Source organism: Oncorhynchus tshawytscha, linkage group LG17 (genome assembly GCF_018296145.1).
Source record: "Oncorhynchus tshawytscha isolate Ot180627B linkage group LG17, Otsh_v2.0, whole genome shotgun sequence".
Classification (NCBI taxonomy): Eukaryota; Metazoa; Chordata; class Actinopteri; order Salmoniformes; family Salmonidae; genus Oncorhynchus; species Oncorhynchus tshawytscha.
In genome coordinates, this window is record NC_056445.1 from 17,434,075 (window position 1) to 17,458,763 (window position 24,689).

The following is a 24,689-nucleotide window of genomic DNA, read 5'->3' on the forward strand; positions in this document are numbered from 1 at the left end:
TCCTATGAGCTCAAAGGTCACATACATGCTCAGAAGGTCATGTGGGAGGATCAAAATGAAAGTACGTCAGAAAGAAGGGCCGAAGGGGGGGGGAGAAGCGGGCGAGAATAATCGTTCCGTTCATTGGTTTTCATCTACTGTGTGTCCAGTGAAGTATGCAGAAGGCTCTTACCCAGAGGGATGAAGTCAGAGCTGGATTTGAAGAGAGCCGAGGGCAGGAGCTGGAACTGAATAGTCGGAACACAACATCTCAGTCACTGAACACTAACGCAACACCGCCAACAAATACACTTCCATTATTCCTGGTAATAAAATAAAAAACAATGAACATCAAAACACAGGCTTTGAATGTTACATTATCAAACCACTTCATATGTTTATTTTAAAAGGTGACCGATTAATTAGGGCCGATTTCAAGTTTTCATAACAATCGGTAATCGGCGATTACGACCGATTATATTGCAATCCACGAGGGGTCTGCGTGGCAGGCCAACCACCTGTTACGTGAGTGCAGCCAGCAAGGAGCCAAGGTAAATTGCTAGCTAGCACTAAACGTATCTTAGATTTTTTTTCTATCTCAGCATAATCACTAGTTAACTACACATGGTTGATGATATTACTAGTTTAACTAGCTTGCCCAGCATTGCATATAATCAATGCGGTGCCTAAAATTGTGTCAGTTCTCTTGCGTTCAGTGTAAGTCAGGGTATATGCAGCAGTTTGGGCCGCCTGGCTCGTTGCGAACTGTGTGAAGACCATTTCTTCCTAACAAATACCGTAATTAATTTTCCATAACATTGAATTATGACATAACATTGAAAGTTGTGCTATTTAACAGCAATATTTAGAGACTTAGGGTTGGCACCCATTCGATAAAATACGGAACGGTTCTGTATTTCACTGAAAGAATAAACGTTTTGTTTTCGAAATGATAGTTTCCGGATTTAACCATATTAATGACCTACGGCTCGTATTTCTGTGTGTTTATTATATAGTCTATGATTTGAAATTTGATAGAGCAGTCTGAGTGGTGGTAGGCAGCAGCAGGCTCGTAAGCATTCATTCAAACAGCACTTTCCTCCGTTTGCCAGTAGCTTTTCGCAATGCTTGAAGCACAGCGCTGACTTCAAGCCGATCAACTCACGAGATTAGGCTGGCAATACTAAAGTACCTATTAGAACATCCAATAGTCAAAGGTATAGGAAATACAAATGGTAGAGAGAGAAATAGTCCTATAATAATTACAACCTAAAACCTCTTAACTGGGAATATTGAACATGTTCTCATGTTCTGAGGAACTTAAAATGTTTTACAGGCACATATTGCACTTTCACTTTCTTCTCCAACACTGTGTTTTTGCCTTATTTAAACCAAACATGTTTATTTATTTGAGACTAAATATATTTTATTTATGTATTATATTAAGTTAAAAGAAAAGTGTTCATTCAGTATTGTTGTAATTGTCATCATTACAAATATATATAAAAATCGTCCGATTAATTGGTATTGGCTTTTATTGGTTCTCCAATAATCTGTATCGGCGTTGAAAAATATTAAATATTGAAAAATCGGTCGACCTCTAGTTTACTTGATCTAAAAGCACAGTTGAATAAATAAAACTGCACAATGTGCAAGTACCCCTCTCCCTATCAGTCAACCCTCCCTCCCGTCCCTCACCTCTTTGGTCTCGTCAGGGTTGGCGTGGTCCACGGTCAGAGAGAGGTCGTTCTGCAGGTACTTCAGAGCATTCAGAGGCTCTGACTGGGCCTTCTCCTCAAACCTAAAAACAACACACGACAGATCTTCAGGTACACCCACAGAGAGCTTGAGGAAATCCTTTAGCCTAACCTACAGAATCTCTGTACCACACAAGGTGAAAAGATCACTGCAAAGACTGCAAAATGAACGAGGAGATAATTCTTCCCTACAATGGCAAGACATGGCCACTAGGTGGAATCAGTGTGAAAGCAGAACCCAAAACTTGAATTGTGTCATAACTCCTATACATTTGTCTCCACTGTTTTGCTATATGGTACAGAGGTTACGGTTCAGTTCCAGGTGTCTAGTCCATTCTCTGGTTCTGTACCTGTACTTCCTGATTAGGTATCTGCAGTGTCGGAGCAGGTACTCCTTGGAGGGGCGACACAGCTTGAGGGACCAGAAGTCATCCAGACGCATCTTAGGAGAGCACGACTTCCCTGGGTTTCCTCCAAACAGGTAGTGTACCTGGACACAAAGAGGAAAAATAACACGGGATATATTAGCACAACCATCAATACTCTCAAAACTGCAACTGGTCTCAGATCATAATGATAGCCTGAAACAGTATTTAATAAAATGTTGTGTCCTTATGCTTATAGCATTTTGTAGAAGTGTGTGTCCATGTTCTTCACTGACATGCTGCTTGTTATATTGATGTATCTTAGTCTGGTTGATGTCATGTGGCGGTCTAAAACTGATGTGTTGATGCTGCTGTCTTGGTTCAGGTCTCTCTTGAAAAATAAATGTTCTCAACCAGACTAACCTGGTTAAATAAAGGTCAAATATTTGTTTTTAAGTGTGTGTGTGCGCGGGCATGTGTGTGTGACCTTGTGCATTTCGTCGTAGACCAGCTGGTGTGCGAAGCGTGGACAGGGCTCCTCCTCCTGTAGAGCTTTACTGGGGTTCTCCTTCACCGCCTGGTCATTCTTATACACACACGACCTGCAGCATGCACACACACACAGTACAACAGTTAGTACGCACATAGCCTTAACCCTGAAGAGGAACACCCATTGTGTTTCTATACCTTAAAAAGGAAACACGCCCACACACCCCGAAGCAAATACTGGAACACACTTCTAGACAGCCTCCTACGGAGAAACACACATACACACAAACATTGACTTCATTTACTGGACACTCAGTAAAAAGAACAGCTGGAGAAAGAAGTGTACCGGAACCAGCAGCAGGCAGCACTTTCAGCCTGTTTTCTCACAAGCACTGTTTCAACTGACCAAATTAGCTAGGCCAAAACAAAGACTTTCTCCATGAAGGTGCAGAGGTACAACACACACAAGCTCTGAAACACACCCCCTGAAAAAAAACATTGTGTTCTCTTTTGAAGGGCAGAGAGATTATGAAACTCCCTTTCAGGTCAGGAAAGCCTTTGAAATATGACACTACTGGTTGATGATTGTATCAAAGCGTCTTATTGTGTGCGTTTGCCGGTGCGTGGGCGTGTGCAACTATACTTGTGGGGACCAGAAGTCTCCACAAGAATAGTAAAAAAATATTTTTGTTAGTCCCCACAAGGTCAAATGCTATTTCAAGGGGGGTTTAGGGTTAAGGTTAGTTTAAGGGTTAGGAGCTAGGGTTAGTTTAAGGGTTAGGAGCTAGGGTTAGTTTAAGGGTTAGGAGCTAGGGTTAGTTTAAGGGTTAGGAGCTAGGGTTAGTTTAAGGGTTAGGAGCTAGGGGAAATATGTTGAATGGGATTGAATTGTGTGTGTCCAACATGGTTAGTTATACAAGACTGCGTGTGTGTGTGTGTGTGTGTGTGTGTTTCGTACCAGTTGTTGCGTGCGATGTCATAGATCCAGAAGGAGTTACGGACGTTCTCCTCTCGTTTGTCCTTGTCCTTGCTGAGGCCAGACAGGACGTGGATCTCATTCAGCTCTGGGTCTATGGTGGCCCTCTGGGTGAAGCCCGTCATCGGCACTGAGGGACAAACACACATCAGAGAGAGGTTTAAAACATAGACTGGCGCTTCTGAGATAAGAGAGAGAATAGCAGGCTACATTAATATAACAGCAGGGATTCAGCATTTTTCCTGGTCACATAGTTCTGGGCTCTATGGTTATTTAACGCTATTGCACATTGTTTCCATCGAGGCCAAGATTAAAAGACTTGAGAACTGGGAGACTACGAAAGCAAAAGGCTGCTCACATAGCAACGTACATAGCAACGAGACTCACTGGAAACAAGCAGGACACAACGCAAATGTATGTTTGTTTTTCTACCGATTTGCATTACTGACAGAACAGGATGTGTTTTTGGACAGTGTAAACAGTATGCAACTATCCATATGCATGTTGTTTTACCCAGATTTGCGTACAATGCTGGTCTAAAGCAATCCTCTGATTGCACATGATGCGTTTGTGGTCATGACACGTCAGTATATACAGTATGCTACTATTCATACGTATAGCGGAATATGGAACACATATAGGCCAAGTTCCTCCGCTTTGTGGTCATGCATTTCAGTAGTTGTACGTAAGAAGCAGGTATAAGCTTTCGCAATGACTACATAGTGTATAAAAATCTATGATGGTAAGTTGAGGAACAGTGTCAAAACAGACGCTGTTGGGTGCTGGGAGGAAGTTTTAAATTTTTTTTAAAATCACTTAGTACTACCAACTTGTACTAATACATTTTAATGGAACCCACCATATGCTTTAGGGCCATTTCTCAAACAAGCGTCATAGACAGTTTGACAATCACACAACATGAATTATGCGTCGATGTCCTGTTCCAAGACATTAACCAAGGCATTAACTTCTGCATAAACAAAATAGGCCCCTAGGTCAATCAGCCTGTGTAACTTGAGTAGAGAGTACAGATGGTTTTAGAGAATCAACAAAACAAAGAAGTTTATTTGAAGAACAAGAAGAAAACACCAGAAAGACAGAGCCACTAAAAACTGTGCTCTGCCCTTCAGACACAGCCTACATCCCAAATAGCACCGTAACACATGTGTAGTGCACTACTTTTGACCAGACGCTACGGGCCCTGGTCAAAAGTAGTACACAATATAGGGAATAGGGTGCCATTTGGGATAGATGGAGCTCATTAAAGCAAAGTTCTGAAATGGAAATGAACAGGGAGATGTTTCTGTGGTGCCGGAGCAGAACACAGAACAGCTGCGGTGGCGATAAACATTAGAGAATGATTACAAGAGCACTGTTTGGCTTGCTACTTCCTTCCTGCCAAAATATATTCTGTTCTTTCGCTCTCGCTTGCTCATTCTTAATCTTTCGGTTTCTCCCTCGTCTCGCTCTCCCTCCATCTCTCTACTTCTGCCTCCCTCTCTCGTTCTTGCAGGGTGACACAGATGCGAGAGGCACACAGTGAGGTCCTATTAATACTCTGCCATTATCACGCCAGTCCAGCTCTGCTCTGTCCAGCCAGAGATCTTTAGACAATCTGTTTCAGGACAACAAACATCTCTTTCTCTCTGCTGCCCTGTGCCTTTTAATGAGCTGCACTGAAAAGTCACTTTAATAGAAGAGACGGCATCTCCTCCTACAGCCATCTATTGCATCTGAAACCACAGATTCTATTACATTCTTTAGTGTAAGGGTAGATGAAGATACATGTGATGGGGAGAGTTCTGTAAATGTAGTATCACGGAGTTCTAATCTTGACGGGAAAAAGACACAGGCTACACACACACACACAGCTGCTGACCAAAAGCATCAGTTGATAGCGACTAAATGGAGTGCAATGTTGCGATTTGCTCAAGTTAGCATTCAGACTGTGTGTGTGTAGGGTTGCAAAGGGAGGGTACATTACTGGAAACGTTCTGTTTCCCAGCAAACTACCATAACTTTGGTATCTTTCAAGGATGTAATTTATCACAAGACATCTACTGGCCATTTTGGGTACTTCAGATTATCACAGGTGTCTAATCATCTGGCCCTCTGTGTGGCCAAATCACATGTAAAACATATGAAATAATGAATAAGATGATTTAAACCAAAAACAAAAGATGATAAATGACAAAAGCTGTAAAACAATCCTAAATATAAACCAACTTAGTGAATACCATTGGTGTTTAATTTGGATGCGTGTGTACACACACACAAATATATACACAGCTCTGGAAAAAACAAAGAGACCACTGCAAAATGATCAGTTTCTCTGGTTTGGGTAAAATGAACATGTTTGTTTTATTCTATAAACTACTGACAACATTTCTCCCAAATAAAAATAGTCATTTAGAGCAAATAGTAAAACCAGAGAAACTGATCATTTTGCAGTGGTCTCTTAAATTTTTTCCAGAGCTGAAGAGAGATATCTCACACGTTACTGTTCAAACGTTTGGGGTCACTTAAAAATGTCCTTGTTTTTGAAAGAACATTTTAAAAATTGTCCATTAAAATAACATCAAGTTGATCAGAAATACAGTGTAGACATTGTTAATGTTGAAAATGACTAATGTACCTGGAAACGGCTTATTTTAAATGGAATATCTACATAGGCGTACAGATATCGATTATCAGCAACCATCACTCCTGTGTTCCAGTGGCACATTGTGATAGCTAATCCAAGTTTATAATTTAAAAAAAGGCTAATTGATCATTAGAAACCCCTTTGGCAATTATGTTAGCACAGCTAAAAAACTGTTGTGCTGATTTAAAGAAGCAATAAAACTGGCCTTCTTTAGACTAGCTGAGTATCTGGAGCATCAGCACTTGTGGGTTCGATTACAGGCTCAAAATGGCCAGAAACAAAGAACTTTCTTCTGAAACTCCTCAGTCTATTCTTGTTTTAAGGCTATTCAATGCAAGAAATTGCCAAGAAACTGAAGATCTCGTACAACGCTGTGTACTACTCCCTTCACAGAACAGCGAAAACTGGTTCTAACCAGAATAGAAAGAGTGGGAGGCACCGGTGCACAACTGAGCTAGAGGACAAGTACATTAGTGTCTAGTTTGAGAAGCAGATGGCTCACAAGTCCTCAAAATGGCAGCTTCATTAAATAGTACAACACCAGTCTCAACGTCAACAGTGAAGGGGCGACTTCGGGATGTTGGTCTTCAAGGCATAGTTGCAAAGAAAAAGCCATCTCTCAGATTGGCCAATAAAAATGATTTATTTTTTATTATTATTTTTTTTTTTACCCCCCTTTTCGTGGTATCAAATTGTTAGTAGCTACTACCTTGTCTCATCGCTACAACTCCCGTACGGGCTCGGGAGAGACGAAGGTCAAAAGTCATGCGTCCTCCGATACACAACCCAACCAAGCCGCACTGCTTCTTAACACAGCGCCATCCAACCCGGAAGCCAGCCGCACCAATGTGTTGGAGGAAACACCGTGCACCTGGCAACCTTGGTTAGCACGCACTGTGCCCGGCCCTCCACAGGAGTCGCTGGTGCGCGATGAGACAAGGATATCCCTACCGGCCAAACCCTCCCTAACCCGGATGACGCTAGGCCAATTGTGCGTCGCCCCACGGACCTCCCGGTCACGGCCGGTTGCGACAGAGCCTGGGCGCGAACCCAGAGTCTCTGGTGGCCCTAAACCACTGCGCCACCCGGGGGGCCCCAATAAAAAGTATTAAGATGGGCAGATAAACACAGACACTGGACAGAGGAAGATTTGAAAAAAAGTGTTAAGGACAGACAAATCTAAGTTTGAGGTGTTCGGATCACAAAGAAGAACATTCATGAGACGCATAACAAATGAAAAGATGCTGGAGGAGTGCTTGATGCCATCTGCAAAGCATGGTGGAGGCAATGTGATGGTCTGGGGGTGCTTTAGTGGTTTGTACATGGTAAAAGGGATCTTGAAGGAAGGCTATGCCATACCCTGGGGACAGCTCTTAAGTGGAGCCAATTTCCTCCTACAACAGGACAATGATCCTAAGCACAGCTCCAAACTATGCAATAACTATTTAGGGAAGAAGCAGTCAGCTGGTGTTCTGTCTATAATGGAGTGGCCAGCACAGTCACCGATCTCAACCCTATTGAGCTGTTGTGGGAGCGGCTTGACCATACGGCCAATCCAACTTGTGGGAGGTGCTTCAGGAAGTGAAAATCTCTTCAGATTACCTCAACAAACTAGAACTAACAAACTATAGTTATGGCAAATCGGTTAGGACATTTACTTTGTGTATGATAGTCATTTTTCAAACAATTGTTTACAGGCAGAGTATTTCACTTAGATGTCACTGTATCACAATTCCAGTGGGTCAGAAGTTTACATACACTGTAAACAGCTTGGAAAATTCCAGAAAATGATCTCAAGGCTTTAGAAGCTTCTGATAGGCTAATTGACATCATTTGAGTCAATTGGAGGTGTACCTGTGGATGAATTTCAAGGCCTACCTTCAAACGCAGTGCCCCTTTGCTTGACATCATGGGAAAATCCAAGTAAAATTTAAAAAAATTATAGACCTCCACAAATCTGACTCATCCTTGGGAACAATTTCTTAACACCTGAATATACCATGTTCATCTGTACAAACAATAGTACACAAGTATAAACGCCATGGAACCACGCAGCCATCTACCCGCTCAGGAAGGAGATGCACATACTTTAGTGCAAAAAGTGCAAATCAATCCTAGAACAACAGCAAAGGACCTTGTGAAGATGCTGGAGGAAACCGGTACAAATGTATCTATATCCACAGTAAAACGAGTCCTATATCGACATAACCTGAAAGGCCACTTAGCAAGGAAGAAGCCACTGCTCCAAAACCACCATAAAAAAAGCCAGACTACGGTTTGCAACTGCACATGGGGACAAAGATCATACTTTTTGGAGAAATGTCCTCTGGTCTGATGAAACAAAAATAGAATTGTTTGGTCATAATGACCATCGTTATGTCTGGAGGAAAAAGGTGAGGCTTGTAAGCCGAAGAACACCATCCCAACCATGAAACACGGGGGTGGCAGCATCATGTTGTGGGGGTGTTTTGCTGCAGGAGGGACTGGTATCTTCACAAAATAGATTGCATCATGAGGAAAGGAAGTTGTGGATATATTGAAGCAACATCTCCAGACATCAGAAAGGAAGTTAAAGCTTGGTCGCAAATGGGTCTTCCAAATGGACAATGACCCCAAGCATACTTCCAAAGTTGTGGCAAAATGGCTTAAGGACAACAAAGTCAAGGTATTGGAGTGGCCATCACAAAGCCCTGACCTCAATCCGATTGAACATTTGTGGGCAGAACTGAAAAAGAGTGAGAGCAAGGAGGTCTACAGACATGACTCAGTTACACAAGCTCTGTCAGGGGGAATGGCCAAAATTCATTTAACTTATTGTGGGAAGTTTGTGGAAGACTACACAAAACGTTTGATCCAAGTTAAACAATTTAAAAAGGCAATGCTACCAAATACTAATTGAGTACATGTAAACTTCTGACCGACTGGGAATGTGATGAAATAAATAAATCACTCTACTATTATTCTGACATTTCAGTCTTAAGACAAAGTGGTGATCCTAACTGACGTAAGACAGGGCATTTTTACTAGGATTTAATGTCAAGAATTGTGAATAACTGAGTTTAAATGCATTTGGCTACGGTGTATGTAAACATCCGACTTCAACTGTACATTGTACTGGTCAAAAGTTTTAGAACACGTACTCATTCCAGGGTTTTTATTTTTTACATTGTAGAATTGTAGTGAAGACATGAAAACTATGAAATAACACATATGGAATCATGTAGTAACCAAAAAGTGTTGAACAAAGTATTGATCAAAATATATTCTATATTTGAGATTCTTCAAATAGCCACCTTTTGCCTTGACAGCTTTGCACACTCTTGGCATTCTCTCAACCATCTTTATGAGGTAGTCACCTGGAATGCATTTCAATTAACAGGTGTGCCTTGTTAAAAAGTTAATATGTGGAATTTATTTCCTTCTTAATGTATTTGAGCCAATCAGTTGTGTTGTGACAAGGTAGGGGGAATACAGAAGATTGCCCTATTTGGTAAAAGACACATAAGTACATATGGCAAGAAGAGCTCAAATAAGCAAAGAGAAACAACAGTCCATCATTACTTTAAGACATGACGGTCAGACAACATAGAAATGTCAAGAACTTGAAACTGTCTCTCATGAGGACCGCCACAGGAATGGAAGAACCAGAGTTACCTCCGCTGCAGAGGAGAAATTCATATTCACCAGCCTCAGAAATTGCAGCCCAAATAAATGCTTCACAGAGTTCAAGTAACAGACATCTCAACATCAACTGTTCAGAGGAGACTGTGTGAGTCAGGCCTTCATGGCCGAATTGCTGCAAAGAAACCACTACTAAAGGACACCAATAAGAAGATGAGACTTGCTTGGACCAAGAAACACGAGCAATGGACATGAGACCGGTGGAAATCTGTCCTTTGGGCTGGAGTCCAAATTGTAGATTTTTGGTTCCAACCGCCGTGTCTTTGCGAGATGCGGTGTAGGTGAACAGATGATCTCCACATGTGTGGTTCCCACCGTAAAGCATGGAGGTGTGATGGTGCTTTGCTTGTGACGCGGTCTGTGATTTATTTAGAATTCAAGGCACACTTAACCAGCATGGCTACCACAGCATTCTGCAGCGATACGCCATCCCATCTGGTTTGGGCTTCATGGGACGATCATCTGTTTTTCAACAGGACAATGACCCAACACACCACCAGGCTGTGTAAGGGCTATTTAACCAAGGAGAGTAATGGAGTGCTGCATAACATGACCTCGCCTCCATAATCACCCGACCTCAACCCAATTGAGATGGTTTGAGATGAGTTGGACCACAGAGTGAAGGAAAAGCAGCCAACAAATGCTCAGCATATGTGGAAACTCCTTCAAAACTGCTAGAAAAGCATTCCTCATGAAACTGGTTGAGAGAATGCCAAGAGTGTGCAAAAGGTGTCATCAAAGCAAAGGGTGGCTACTTTGAAGAATCTCAAATATATTTTGATTTGTTTAACACTTTTTTTTGGTTTCTACATGATTCCATGTGTAAATTTGATGTCTTTACTATTTTTCTACAATGTAAAAATAAAATAAACTTTTGAATGGGTAGGTTTGTCCAAATATTTAACTGGTACTGTGTGTGTGCGCGCATGTATGTTTATATAACAATAAATAAAATATTCTTTACAGTTATTCAAGTATAAATGACCAAAGTTACCATAAGTTTTCTGTTAATTACCAAAATTACTGAAGATTCTGGTAACTTTGGTAAATTACCAGTAGCTTTGCAAACATGTGTGTGTAATAGAAAAAGTAGAAGATAAAAGAATATGGTTCTGTGAGAGAGTGAGAATAAAACCTAAAGAGAAAGTAGATTGTAAGAGATTGAAACTGTGTGTGGTGTGAGAGCGCAATCTAATTAAATGTTCCTGTGAGGTTTTGCTAAATACCACAATAATACGGGCTGGGAATTTCTAAGAACCCCATTTGCACGTGACAAAAATGCTATTCTCAGAAGCTGATGAAATCAACTTCTTACTTTCTAATCACAGCAAGCAATTAGGAATTCCAACTTTGTAAACAAACGCACTACGGCCACGCTACTAGATTCTCTGTTGCCCTGCAGAACGGGTGGAACCCAGGGTGCAAGTACAACGTGCTGAAGGCAGTGAGGGGAATTTTACATGAAGCCTAAACTCATTTAGGTTAGCCTTGCAACACCCTTGGCATTAGACCTGACCAGATCCATTTGGAACAAAATGTTGGCACTAAACAATGAAGGTGTCGGTTGTACTTTACTCCACCCATGGAGTTACTGTCCCTGGTGGCTTAAGTGACTAAGTGGACAGTCTTACCCATGCCGGAGTCCTTCTTGGTTCCGTCTGAGATGATCTCCACATGGTCCCCGTCCACGTCGTAGCTGAAGAAGTCATTCAGGTACGTCTTTGACCTTTGACCTCCGAACACATACAGACAACGATTCCTCTGGAGAAAGGGAGGGGGAGATGAGCGAGAGAAGAGCAAAATCTATTTCATATTCATGCCAACACTGAATGGTTTACATTCTTCTGTGGAACAAGATAATAGTCTGAACAATTTTCCTTGGCTTCATAAAAGTAATGAGAGTAAAATTGGTGCATATTTGTTCTGTCATTGGCTTTCTCTAAAAACACAAAGCAGAAAGCCATTTTGGCTTTCTGTCAATAAATCATTCTGGTGTTTGTGCTGAATTCAATAAAGAATGTCACCACAATGTTGCCACATTGTGTGTTGATATGTGTGAGTGTATGAGCACAGTTCAGTAACATCCAGGCAACATTACCCTAACATCAGCACCAGTCATGGTACTACTCCCATAACTCACAGTGTGGAAGAGCATGCAGTGGCCGATGCGTGACTGGACATCCTCAGGCCCAGCGTTGCAGGAGTCTTCTCTGAGCAGGCTCCAGGTTCCGGCCTGGCAGTGGAAGGCATACAGCCCACTGAACTGGGGCTCGGACGTCCTGCTGTCCTCCACACTGCCGTTACACATCAGAATCCGACCACCAAACGTATAGATCATGTGCTTCTCCGAGTCCATACACATCTATAAGGAGAGGGAGGAAGGGTGAGAGAAGAGAAAGGTTGGGTCGGAAGAGAGTCATGAGATTCAACATTTGGATTTCAGTGTTGGGCTTTGAGCAGTGTAAAAATTATGCAAAAATCCTTGGCATTTACAAATCCATTTTTAGCTTAAAAAGTGGGAAAAGAGGAAAATATGTCAAGACTATAGCCGGCTAAGCCTTCATCAGTGCTCTGGTCTCACCTCCAGATGGCTGAATGGACCAATTATTTAACCAACAAAAACTCTGTAACCTATTTTTAATGAAGCCCACAGTGTTTCAATTCCCTCCTAGCCAGTTTAGTCCAGTTTGGACGTGTGTGATACAGCTCTGTGAGGGGCGTGATAAAGAGGTTACCTGGTGGTCAAAGACAAGCTTGGGCCCGCCGTCGGCTGACGTGTCCTCGCTGAGCAGTGTCCAGGTGTTGGCGTCGACATCGTAGCGGTAGAAGTCACTCTTCAGAGACTTGCTGTTCCTGACGCTGGAGTCTAGGTAGCGGCCGAGTGTGTAGATCTGCCGCCGCTGGCTGTCGATGCACATCTTGTGACAGGACCGCGCACTGGGACCACTCTGGGAGAGGACAAGGGGCGGGAAGCCATCACACCAACTATCTATAAAAAAGGAGACGACTCGGCCCCCTGCTCCCATGTGGCGACAGTGTTTCTACCATTTACTGAACTTCGTTGATATCCAGTACCTGCTCAATAACATTACACCGTTGTTATATTTTCCTATAGTGAAGCTTTCAATTATTATCTTCATTATAATCATTCGTTAGACATTACCGTCACCTTGACCAAAGAAAACTGCAGTCATAATCCTGATCATTCCTATAAATAATTTAGTGTTCTGCTCATTAAGCAGCTGTAACATCAGTATGGACCACTTAAGTGTTGTTCTGTCACACAATAACTCCTCTTTTCCACGATCCTTCTGTCTTTCATACATCTTGCTCTCTCACCTCCTTCTCCGTGTCTCTGGAGATGCAGACCCACTGGTTCTCCTGAACACTGTAGGCCCAGAAGTCAGCCAGGTCCTGTGTGCCGTCCCAGCCCCCAAAAAGAAACACTGTCTCTGTAGGAAACAGGGAGCCAACGCTGGTCAACACCTGGGATTAAAAAATATATATTTAACCAGGTAGGCTAGTTGAGAACAAGTTCTCATTTACAACTGCGACCTGGCCAAGACAATGCAAAGCAGTTCGACACATATAGAGTTACACATGGAATAAACAAACATACAGTCAATAACACAGTAGAAAAAGTCTATATACAGTGTTTGCAAATTAGGTAAGATAAGGCAATAAATAGGCCATGGTGGCGAATTAATTACAATATACCGATTAAACAGTGGCGTGATAGATGTGCAGAAGAAGAATGTGCAAGTGGAGATACTGGGGTGCAAAGGAGCAAGATAAATAAATACATACAGTATGGGGATGAGGTAGATTGGATGGGCTATTTACAGGTGCAGTGATCTGTGAGCTGCTCTGACAGCTGGATGCATTCAACATCAATGAACTACTCTGGTGCCTATACTGAAACACCAAGAAGACTACAGTAAAGCACAATGGTCCTGAAACTATCCCTTCACATTCAAACCTGTATACTGGTTGAAAATGGCAGATTTGGTCACTGAAAAGCATTATCAGAATGCAGTGGCAAATCATTTAGTGAACTAGGAAAGTCAGTTAAGAACAAATTCTTATTTACAATGGACGGCCTACCGGGGAACAGTGGGTTAACTGCCTTGTTCAGGGGCAGAACGACAGATTTTTACCTTGTCAGTTCTGGGATTCGATCCAGCAACCATACAGTAACATGCCATACAAGACGTCAGAACTCAGGATCTCCCCTACAGAGATGTATAGGATTCAACTGGACAGGCGTAAACAGCAGTAAGAAGATATACAGACACACACCCCACTAGTCCATCCCACTAATTGGGCTACTTTTGCACATTTTGTCAAAGAGGGGAATATTGTAGATCATGAGGACTCGATTTGTTTTGAAAGAGGAGACGATTATAATAAATACTGCTTCGATGTCATACAAGCAAACCACACACCCACGAGTCCAAATGTGCGCTTTGCTTTTCAATATGATGAAACTCATGTCCTTTACATCATCAACATTTATGATCGCAATATTTGATGTACATTTACAAGGATGACATGGCATAATTATGATTTATTTTAATTTTTTTAAACAGAAGGAGCCTGTTTGTCGCATTGTGAAGAAAATTTGCAGCTGAATACACTCATCAATCCATTCTATGCACGCCAAAATGAGTATCATTTTCTCTGAAGGGCCTTCTGAAAGTCTAACACTAACACTGTATTTTATAACTTAGGAGTCATGTTGGCAAGAGAATAAGCTTTCAAATTGTGCCCACCTAACCCAGAATGCAATTTATAAATGGACCAATTTTGGATTGCGAAAACAATTCTGTGTTGGGGATGCAGGGCTGTGTTCCAAAAAATACAAAATAAATAAAAAAGTGTGCTTGCTTCAATTCAACAGTACAGCTAAATATATATATATTTTTTAAAGGCACCTAATCATTGAAAGCTCTTTCCTTGAGCCATAAAAGTGAATTGAAATGTAACTGTGCACACGTCAGAGAGGTGTGTGGCCACTTTGATACACAAGTTAGAGCTCTTAATCTAACGCTTGACTGTAGTGTCGTCAACTTTGGTCCGATAATTTCCCCATATTATGAAGTGGTCCCTTTCAATTGCTACCATGGTTATGCATGCAGTTGAAGTCGGAAGTTTACATACACCTTAGCCAAATACATTTAAACTCAGTTATTCACAATTCCTGATTAAATCCTAGTAAAAATTCCCTGTCTTAGGTCAGTCAGGATCACCACTTTATTTTAAGAATGTGAAATGTCAGAATAATTGTAGAGAGAATGATTTCAGCTTTTATTTCTTTCATCACATTGCCATTGGGTCAGAAATGTACATACACTCAATTAGTATTTGGTAGCATTGCCTTTTAAATGGTTTAACTTGGGTCAAACGTTTCAGGCAGCCTTCCACAATAAGTTGGGCGAATTTTGGCCATTCCCACTGACAGAGCTGGTGTAACTGAGTCAGGTTTGTAGGCCTCCTTGCTCACACATGCTTTTTCAGTTCTGCCCACAAATGTTCTATAGGATTGAGGTCAGGGCTTTGTGATGGCCACTCCAATACCTTGACTTTGTTGTCCTTAAGCCATTTTGCCACAACTTTGGAAGTATGCTTAGGGTCATTGTCCATTTGGAAGACCCATTTGCGACCAAGCTTTAACTTCCTGACTGATGTCTTGAGATGTTGCTTCAATATATCCACATAATTTCCTTTCCTCATGATGCCATCTATTTTGTGAAGTGCACCAGTCCCTCCTGCAGCAAAACACCCCCACAACATGATGCTTCCACCCCGTGCTTCACAGTTGGGATGGTGTTCTTCAGCTTGCAAGCCTCCCTCTTTTTCCTCCAAACATAATGATGGTCATTATGGCCAAACAGGTCTATTTTTGTTTCATCAGACCAGAGGACATTTCTCCAAAAAGTACGATCTTTGTCCCCATGTGCAGTTGCAAACCGTAGTCTGGCTTTTTTTATGGCGGTTTTGGAGCAGTGGCTTTCCTCCAGCATCTTCACAAGGTCCTTTGCTGTTGCTCTGGGATTGATTTGCACTTTTACGTTCATCTCTAGGAGACCAAATGTGTCTCCTTCCTGAGCGGTATAACGGATGCGTGGTCCCATGATGTTTATACTTGCGTTTATACTTGCTTTTGGAAATTGCTCCCAAGGATGAACCAGACTTGTGGAGGTCTACAATTGTTTGAGGTCTTGGCTGATTCCTTTTGATTTTCCCATGATGTCACTTCAATTGCAGAAAGAACAGTTCCATTCTTTAAGTCCTGAAGAAGTCCTGAAGAACCCGTGAATTGAGTAGCATGAGTGCATTATTAACACAGAGGTGGACAGGTTCAATGGGCCTTAAGCATGGCAAATCAGCAGAGCAGCACACAGGGGTAATGTCTGCATGGCGTGCAGACTGTGTGGAGGTTTTTGTAGGTTGGTTGGGGGGGTTACTCTAGGTCATCTGGATTGGCCAACAAGACAGTTCTCAGTGTCTGGGGGCCTGAGAGACAGACCAGCCAGATGCAAGGCTTCTCACAGCCTGTATACACACGCGCACAATACAAGCCTTTGTCTTTACAAACACCTGCAGGCGAGTAAGCCACCAAAACATTACAGAGCACTAAAATAACCACCGTCCTCTGCAAAACAGCTTTAAAAGGCGACAGTAGAAATCCACTGAAAGACGATGGCCAGAGCTTACCCACGATGTTACACAACGATTTAAGGCAATAAGTAATTGTTTAAGACAAAGTAGAATATATTTGTGCTTGAAGTGACAACCTCGAACTGCCCACTTCGTGCAACTTCATGCCAATGCCGTGTCTTTTCCTATGAAATGACGTACAAATTATTTTTAGCCTACATTTTGTTTCAGGGCTGGGTTTTACATCAAATGGTACCACCCACCAGTATGGCATTGTTTATTAATCAGAAACACCTGCAAAGTCGCAACTAAGCTGAGCAATATAATAGAGAATATTTGGCTACAACAAAGATGGCGGATAAATAAGAGTTCACTCAGGCCGTTTACCATTGGAAAACATTGTCAGATCCGGTCTAGTTAATGGGTTGGGTCTCCCACAGACAACAATGCAATAGCAGCTGGGTCTGGTCTACTTACTTCAATGACTTTCACTGAACCAGTGAGTGGGGTGTTTCGCATCCTCTTCCTTCTCTGGCTACAGCTTTTAACCGTAGCCTACACTTTGCTGCCTGAGCCATGACGCAAATTAAAATAGGGGGCGCAAATTTGTTTTTGCACCTCCATTTTTTTACCAGCAAATTATCATAATTCATTGGATAATTTGTCAAGTTGCACTTGTTAAAAATTGTGTGATAAGATTGCATTTTGGACCCCCCCCCCCAAGATGAATGGTTTTGAACACGCTACACTGCTTTGATTGGTGCAGCTAGAAATCAAAAGAGTCCACGAACTTGTTTATCTAGTTTGTGCTGTTGTTACATCAAATATTAGTGTTTCGTGTCCGATGCGCTCAGGGTGTTGCTACATATCATTTGCGGCATGCAGTCATCGTAGCCTATCATTTCACCTCCACTAGCTGTGAGAACTATGGCAAGAGCCTACTAAAGGCTTCACCGTGTCCATTACAATGTAGAAAAATGGGTCTAGTCCAAACCGTTCAATAGTTAGCAGGGGCGCAACTTTGGTCTTATCCAGTTGGATAAACACTCCAAAGCAGGCTACTCGACCACTCGGTGTCATCCTCATGGTCCTAAAGCACACCCTTTGTCTCGTTTTGTATCACATTCCAATGATAAAACTGCGGGGGAACAAAAATGCAATTTCAGAATGTGGGGGGCGTCCCCAGTGAAAGTTGCGACCCAGATAGTCAGGCTATCCATTTTACCGGAGCTTCATATTATTCTTCCCATTTCTATGGCAGATTCCCAGTCACAATTTATGGACGATGCCAAAACTGTGGACTGGTTTCCCTGATCCATCTGTGGCGAAGTTCTCCCTACACGCTTATGACAAATCCAACTCCAGAACCAGCCATAGCCTAGCTGGCTAATATTGTGAATACAGCGTAGCAATGGATAATATTAATTAGCCAGATAAGGTTAGCATGCAAGCTAGCTACACTGACAGCTGTCGGTGCCCTACTTGTTGTTATTTGTCCCCTCCACGTGGAAAGCACCCACGGCGATCCCATCCCCAATTCGTGAATATGTATTAGCAGCCTGTGTCACTCTTCGGAGGATGGAACCTAAACGTCAATTTCCGTTATAGTTAAATATAACATTTGGAAGAGGAGAAATCCAGTTGAAGTAATAGGTGACATTATAGGGGGTGTGGTCTAGGTGTGGTGTTAGCTAGCATGCCTCACCTGTCTGAACGTCGATGACCATCTGATGACCTCCCCTCATCCCTGGTCTGTTGTCATCCTCATTACCTGGAGAGAGCGATGGAGCAGGAGAGCGCGAGAAAGGGGTTGAGGGAAAGGAGGGAATCAAATGTAGGAGAGGGATGGAGTGTTGAAGGAAAATGGAAAAGGAGCAGAAGAGAAAGGGAGACGGGGAAAAACATTAATGAATCACTATAGAGTGGTAGTGCACAGCGTACCACAGCATTTTGTTAATGAAAAAACATTTCCTACTTGAGTAGTTTGTCTCACTGTTCATGTCTTCTGGGCTTGGCTCTTGCGAGGCTGTACCTTTGTTACTCTTGGGGATGATCTGACTCCATCTTGGCTTGTACTCTTGCTGGCTGATGTACTGGTTAAATAAACCGTCTACAGAGGAAGATGTCAAACACAGGAAGATTGTCCAGATTATTTTAGCCAGGAGATAGAAGTGAATAGTTTTGTTACCTTTTCAATCTCAAAAAGAAAGGATGATGTCAGGATGACATTGCCATGCCCTGTGGTTGCAAACCAATCTGATAAAAATTAAAAAGTCATGTAGAGATACATGGATCTATAGTGTAAATAATGAATCACTATGGTATCCACTGAATTCATGAGCTAAATATAAGCCGAGCTAGGTTTTAAGTTCTCAGTCATGGGATGGTAGAGGTCTGTAGTTAGTATGATGATTGAGGTCATGTAGTTGTATTGAAGTTGATGTGTACAGGGCAGTAGGTCCAGCCCCCATCGGTCTTTCTGAGGAGGTGTGGGTGTCAGGACCTTTGACGGCTTTGTCGATGAGCTCCTCACAGGCGTCAAAGTCTCCACGGAGTACCAGGCGGTCGTGGAGGTGTGTCAGCATTTGGTGTTCCAACGCGATGCGTGTCTTCTTCTGCAGCGACTCAAAGGCCTCTGTGTAGTTATGCTGACGGAAGTGCTTCAGGCACAGGCGGATCGCTTCCTGTTCCCGGTACTAGAAGAATACAGCTCCATATTTGATCAATGTTTTTCATCACATATGTTATACTTCATATTATAAACTAGGTGGTTTGAGCCCTGAATGCTGATTGGCTGAAAGCTGTGTTATATCAGACCGTATACCATGAGCATGACAACAAAAAAATATGTTTTTACTGTTCTAATTACATTGGTAACCAGTTTATAACAGCAATAAGGCACCTCAGGGGTTTGTGGTATATGGCCAATATACCACGGCTAAGGGCTGTGTCCAGGCACTCCGAGTTGCATCGTACATAAGAACAGCCGTTAGCCGTGGTATATTGTCCATATACCGCACCTCCTAGGTCCTTATTGCTTAAACTGGGTGGTTCGAGTCCTGAATGCTGATTGGCTGACAGCCGTGGTATATCAGACCGTATACCATAGGTATGACAAAATATTATTTTTACTGCTCTAATTACATTGGTTACCAGTTTATAATATCAATAAGGCACCTCAGGGGTTTGTAGTACATGGCCAATATACCACGACGAAGGGCTGTATCCAGGCACTCCGCAAATACCACACCCTCTCTGGCCTTATTGCTTAAGTAACCCACTCAGACGGATTCTCTCCCTTAACCCCAACTGTGTATGTGAGTGCGTGCGTCTCAGAGGCAGGCTCACCTTGCTGTACCAGTTAAGGCAGGGCTGCACTAAGTCAGGTTCCTCTATGCCATGTAGCTCAATGTACCAGATACTGAAGTTAAAACTGGGCCCCCACGACATCAGAGGCACTGAGAGAGAGAGAGAACGGTCTATAATTTAAATCATCAACTATTTTGCCATTTTGACTTATTTCCATCTCCAGCCGTGTAGCATCCCTTCACTCCAATCATTTTCAAGCTGGACAGAGTCTGTACAACACGTAGGCCCAAGCCTTGGGCCCATTCCATCTCCAAACTCACCTATTTTAACAAATCTGCAGGGAAACATCTGTTCATCAATCTTGTGCTTCAAGGTGAAGGTCTCCTTGTTGTAGTCATTTTTCAGGCCACTGCAGAGAAATAGAAGATCGAATTAAATATGGTACAGACAGTAAGGTAGGTTAATTATACAGTAAAGAAGTACACTTCACTGTCCCTCTGCCCTCACCTGGACAGGAGTTCTGTCATGTTCTCTTCACTCATCCCACCAAACACTTTGAACTTCTTCAGGTTACACACGTGAGTCTTCTCATACTTCCCAAAGGTGATGCTCTGAACGATTGATGGCCGTTCCAATTTCAACATTAAGTACTGGAGGGAAAATAGAGGGGAGAATCTGATCAGCGGTCTCTCACAATATTTCATTATGCAGTGTCCGATCTATATTATCAACACATGACACTGCAGTTTTCATTCTACTGCTCTCCGAACATGTTTCACAACACTGCAGATGGCACAGAGAGCAGAGGAGAAGTGCTGTGTATACGAGCTGCTGCACAGTCAAACTATGGAACAAAGCTCTCCCTCGACCTCCACTTGGCAAGTCTGACCATAACTCTATCCTCCTGATTCCTGCTTACAAGCAACAATTAAAGCAGGAAGCACCAGTGACTAGACAAATAAAAAAGTGGTCAGATGAAGCAGATGCTAAGCTACAGAACTGTTTTGCTAGCACAGACTGGAATATGTTCCAGGATTCCTCCAATGGCATTGAGGAGTACACCACCTCAGTCATTGGCTTCATCAATAAGTGCATCGATGACGTCATCCCCACAGTGACCGTACGTACATACCCCAACCAGAAACCATGGATAGGCAGCATCTTCACTGAGCTTAAGGCTAGAGCTGCCGCTTTCACTGAGCGGGACTCTAAACCCGGAAGCTTATAAGAAATCCCGCTATGCCCTCCGTCGAACCATCAAACAGGCAAAGCGTCAATACAGGACTAAGATAGAGTCTTACTACACTGGCTCTGACGCCCGCCAAATGTGTCAGGGCCTGCAGACCATTACAGACTACGAGAGCTGCCAGTGACATGAGCCTACCAGACAGGCTAAACTACTTATATGCTCACTTCGAGGCAAATACCACTGAAACATTCATAAGAGGACCAGCTGTACTGGATGACTGTGTGATCGCGCTCTCCGCAGCCGATGCGAGTAAGACCTGTAGACAGGTCAATATTCACAAGGCCTTAGGGCCAGACGGATTACTAGGACGTGTACTGCGAGCATGCGCTGACCAACTCGTAAGTGGCTTGACAGACATTTTCAACCTCTCCCTGTCCGAGTATGTAATACCAACATGTTTTAAGCAGTCACCATAGTGCCTGTGCCCAAGAACACTAAGGTAACCTGCCTAAATTATTACCGACCCGTAGCACACACGTCTGTAGCCATGAAGTGCTTTGAAAGGCTGGTCATGACTCACATCAACACCATCATCCCAGAAACCCTAGACCCACTAATTTGCATACCGCCCCAACAGATCCACAGATGATGCAGTCTCCATTGCACTCCACACTGCCCTTTCCCACCTGGACAGAAGGAACACCTATGTGAGAATGCTGTTCATTGACTCAGCGTTCAACACCACAGTGCCCTCAAAAATCATCAATAAGCTAAACACATCCCTCTGCAACTGGATCCAGGACTTCCTGGCGGGCCACCCCCAAGTGGTAAGGGAAGGTAACAACACATACGCCACGCTGATCCTCAACACAGTGGCCCGTGCTCAGCCCCCTCCTGTACTCCCTGTTCACTCATGACTGCATGGCCAAGCACGACTCCAATACCATCATTAAATTTGCCAATGACAACAGTGGTAGGCCTGATCACCGACAATAACGAGACAGCCTATAGGGAGGTCGTCAGAGACCTGGCCGTGTGGTGCCAGGACAACAACCTCTCCCTCAACGTGATCAAGACAAAGGAGATGATTGTGGACTACAGAAAAAAGCGGACCAAGCACGCCCCCATTCTCATCGACGGGGCTGCAGTGGAGCAGGTTGAGAGCTTCAAGTTCCTTGGTGTCCACATGACCAACAAACTAACATGGTCTAAGCACACCATGACAGTCGTGAAGCAGGCACAACAAAACCTATTCCCCCTCAGGAGACTGAAATGATTTGGCATGGGTCCTCAGATCCTCAAAAGGTTCTACAGCTGCAATGTCGAGAGCATCCTGCCTGGGTGCATCACTGCCTGGTATGGCAACTGCTCGGCCTACGACTGCAAGGCACTACAGAGGCTAGTGCGAACAGCCCAGCACATCACTGGGGCCAAGCTTCCTGCCATCCAGGACCTTTATACCAGGCTGTGTCAGAGGAAGGCCCTGAAAAATGTCAAAGATTCCAGCCACCCTAGTCATAGACGTTCTCGCTGATACCAGACGTCAAGCGATACCGGAGCACCAAGTCTAGGTCCAAGAGGCTTCTAAACAGCTTCTACCCCCAAGCCATAAGACTCCTGAACATCTAGTCAAATGGCTACCCAGACTATTCACATTGCTGTGATCTATGCATGGTCACTTTAATAACTCTACCTACATGTACATACTACCTCAACTAACCGGTGCCCCTGCACATTGACTCTGTACCGGCACCCCCCTGTATATATTGTTATTTCTTACTGCTCCTCTTTAATTACTTGTTACTTTTATCTCTTATCCATATTTTTTAAACTGCACTGTCGGGTTAGGGGCTCGTAAGTAAGCATTTCACTGTAAGGTGACCTGTTGTATTCAGCGCATGTGACCAATAAATTTGATTTGCCATGTTCACAGGTCACTGGAGTGGTAACTAGCCTGGGCATATCTGCTGCCGACCGGACAGGGCACCGGGTTGAACCCTCTGGGAGAGAGAGAGGGAATAGAGCAGTACAGATAGAACATTTAATCAATCTGCTTTCCGGAAACCAGGCAACCCACAATCCCTGGAGACCCATGTTTCTACAAATCCTGTAGGTTTAAATGGCTGTGTGAGTGAGCAATAACCATCCACTACCAGAGTGCATCTGCTAGGCTTACTAATGGGTCCTCTGATACGGTTCCATCTTCAACAGTTTTCATCAATAATAAGGCAGATATATTGCATCTCATTAGGTTATCGCCTAGGGTACATTTAACACAGAGGGATTATTCCTAGGCTTGGGTATATCGATCTTTCTTTTCCAAAACAGCCCTGTCACCTAAAAACATGACACACTTGCTAATGAAAGACCCGTATCTCAATGCTTTTGTCGATTCTTGTTGTCATAGAAACCATTATAAAACATTTATATGAAAGGACTCAGGCTTCATTTATGATTTATGGGGTATGGTTTTATCATTTGTTCAGTACAATTATTTTGAAGGCTCTACCTCTCAACAACCTCCCTCTCTTTGAAAAGATAAAAGCAGTTGATGAGAGTTCAACATTTTTAGAGAGTGTAACTTATTTGACGTAAACAGGTGCAGTGGAGTTTTGCCTCTGCCACAATTGAATGTCTAGCTTGGGTGGTTAAGACTGCCATGCTTAGTTACCTCTTACAGCAAAAACAAAGTTTCAATTTCCTCTGCCCATAACCACAAGACAGTCAAACACGCTACGCTGGGCCACTTCCTACTCACAAAAGTGCAAGTGCAAGTCATTGGGGTCAAGACGTGCATACTAAAGATGTGTTAGCTGACAACAAAAGCTTCTATGGGGCAGAAGCCCGTGGACTTTATGATTCTGGATGGCCAGATAGCTACCAACAGTGACAAGAAACTGCCATGTGGGGAATCGTAAGTGACTTGTTTCAACTAGTTTAATATTTTTCTTGAACTATACCATGTCTTGTTCGAGGTGTTGAGACTGATTTCATGTCAATGCTAAAGAGGCTAAAATTCCCTAGCTAGCTAACAAACAAGTGTAACGATGTATTTGAGAAGTGTTCTTTGTGCATATGTATTTATGTTTCAATAAATGCTGGAGACAAAATATAGTTTACATGTTGTCAACAATCTAAGTCAACGCAGTCTTTTGCCCCATAGTTGAATGCGCGTCGGTTTTGTTGCTAAACAACCAACCCGTCTATTAGGTGCTCCTATTTAGCAGCCACCAGTGAATTGAGAACACGGGTGTTGTATGCAACTGGGCACAGACCCTCTACGGAAGAGCCACATCCCAAGACAGGCAAGGCACAAGGCATGGAAGGCGTGTGAGTGACAGGTAGGCCTGAGTATGAGATAGGTGTCTATGTGGGTGGGGCACAGCAGACGTTACCTGTGGAGGGTAGTTGCTCTCAGACGACCACCTGGAGGACTGGTCATTGGGTTTGTCCACCAAGATGTTTCTACACACAGAAAGGGAAAGATGGGAGAAAGGACATGTTTCAGCCAACATCCAACCATCATTTGTTGTGAGCAAAGGGATAGGGTAATATCCATGTAAAAGGACCCATGAGCACCACATATGCTGTTATGAACTCCCTGCACATCAAATTGGGAGTCAAATAAAAGGTGAGTGTA

General features: G+C 43.1%; 1 protein-coding gene across 4 annotated transcripts in view; it reads right to left on the reverse strand.

Annotated features, from left to right (window-relative positions):
* LOC112216952 (muskelin 1, intracellular mediator containing kelch motifs) overlaps nt 1-24,689 on the reverse strand; it is a 34,993-nt gene that overhangs the window by 2,876 nt on the left and 7,428 nt on the right. Inside the window, exons 2-17 of one of the 4 annotated variants that reach the window (XM_024377118.2) lie at nt 24,445-24,514; nt 20,368-20,510; nt 20,181-20,269; nt 19,900-20,009; nt 19,055-19,247; nt 18,584-18,661; nt 18,257-18,322; nt 13,231-13,343; nt 12,627-12,839; nt 12,032-12,253; nt 11,523-11,652; nt 3,549-3,696; nt 2,589-2,703; nt 2,087-2,226; nt 1,678-1,780; nt 173-227 (exon numbers count right to left, since the gene is read on the reverse strand). In XM_024377118.2, the coding sequence (XP_024232886.2) occupies nt 173-227; nt 1,678-1,780; nt 2,087-2,226; nt 2,589-2,703; nt 3,549-3,696; nt 11,523-11,652; nt 12,032-12,253; nt 12,627-12,839; nt 13,231-13,343; nt 18,257-18,322; nt 18,584-18,661; nt 19,055-19,247; nt 19,900-20,009; nt 20,181-20,269; nt 20,368-20,510; nt 24,445-24,514 (1,988 nt within the window). Of the gene's footprint in view, nt 1-172; nt 228-1,677; nt 1,781-2,086; nt 2,227-2,588; nt 2,704-2,788; nt 2,853-3,548; nt 3,697-11,522; nt 11,653-12,031; nt 12,254-12,626; nt 12,840-13,230; nt 13,344-18,256; nt 18,323-18,526; nt 18,662-19,054; nt 19,248-19,899; nt 20,010-20,180; nt 20,270-20,367; nt 20,511-24,444; nt 24,515-24,689 lie in introns of those variants that run through there. The other 3 variants (XM_024377117.2, XM_024377116.2, XR_006079225.1) reach the window with 3 other exon arrangements.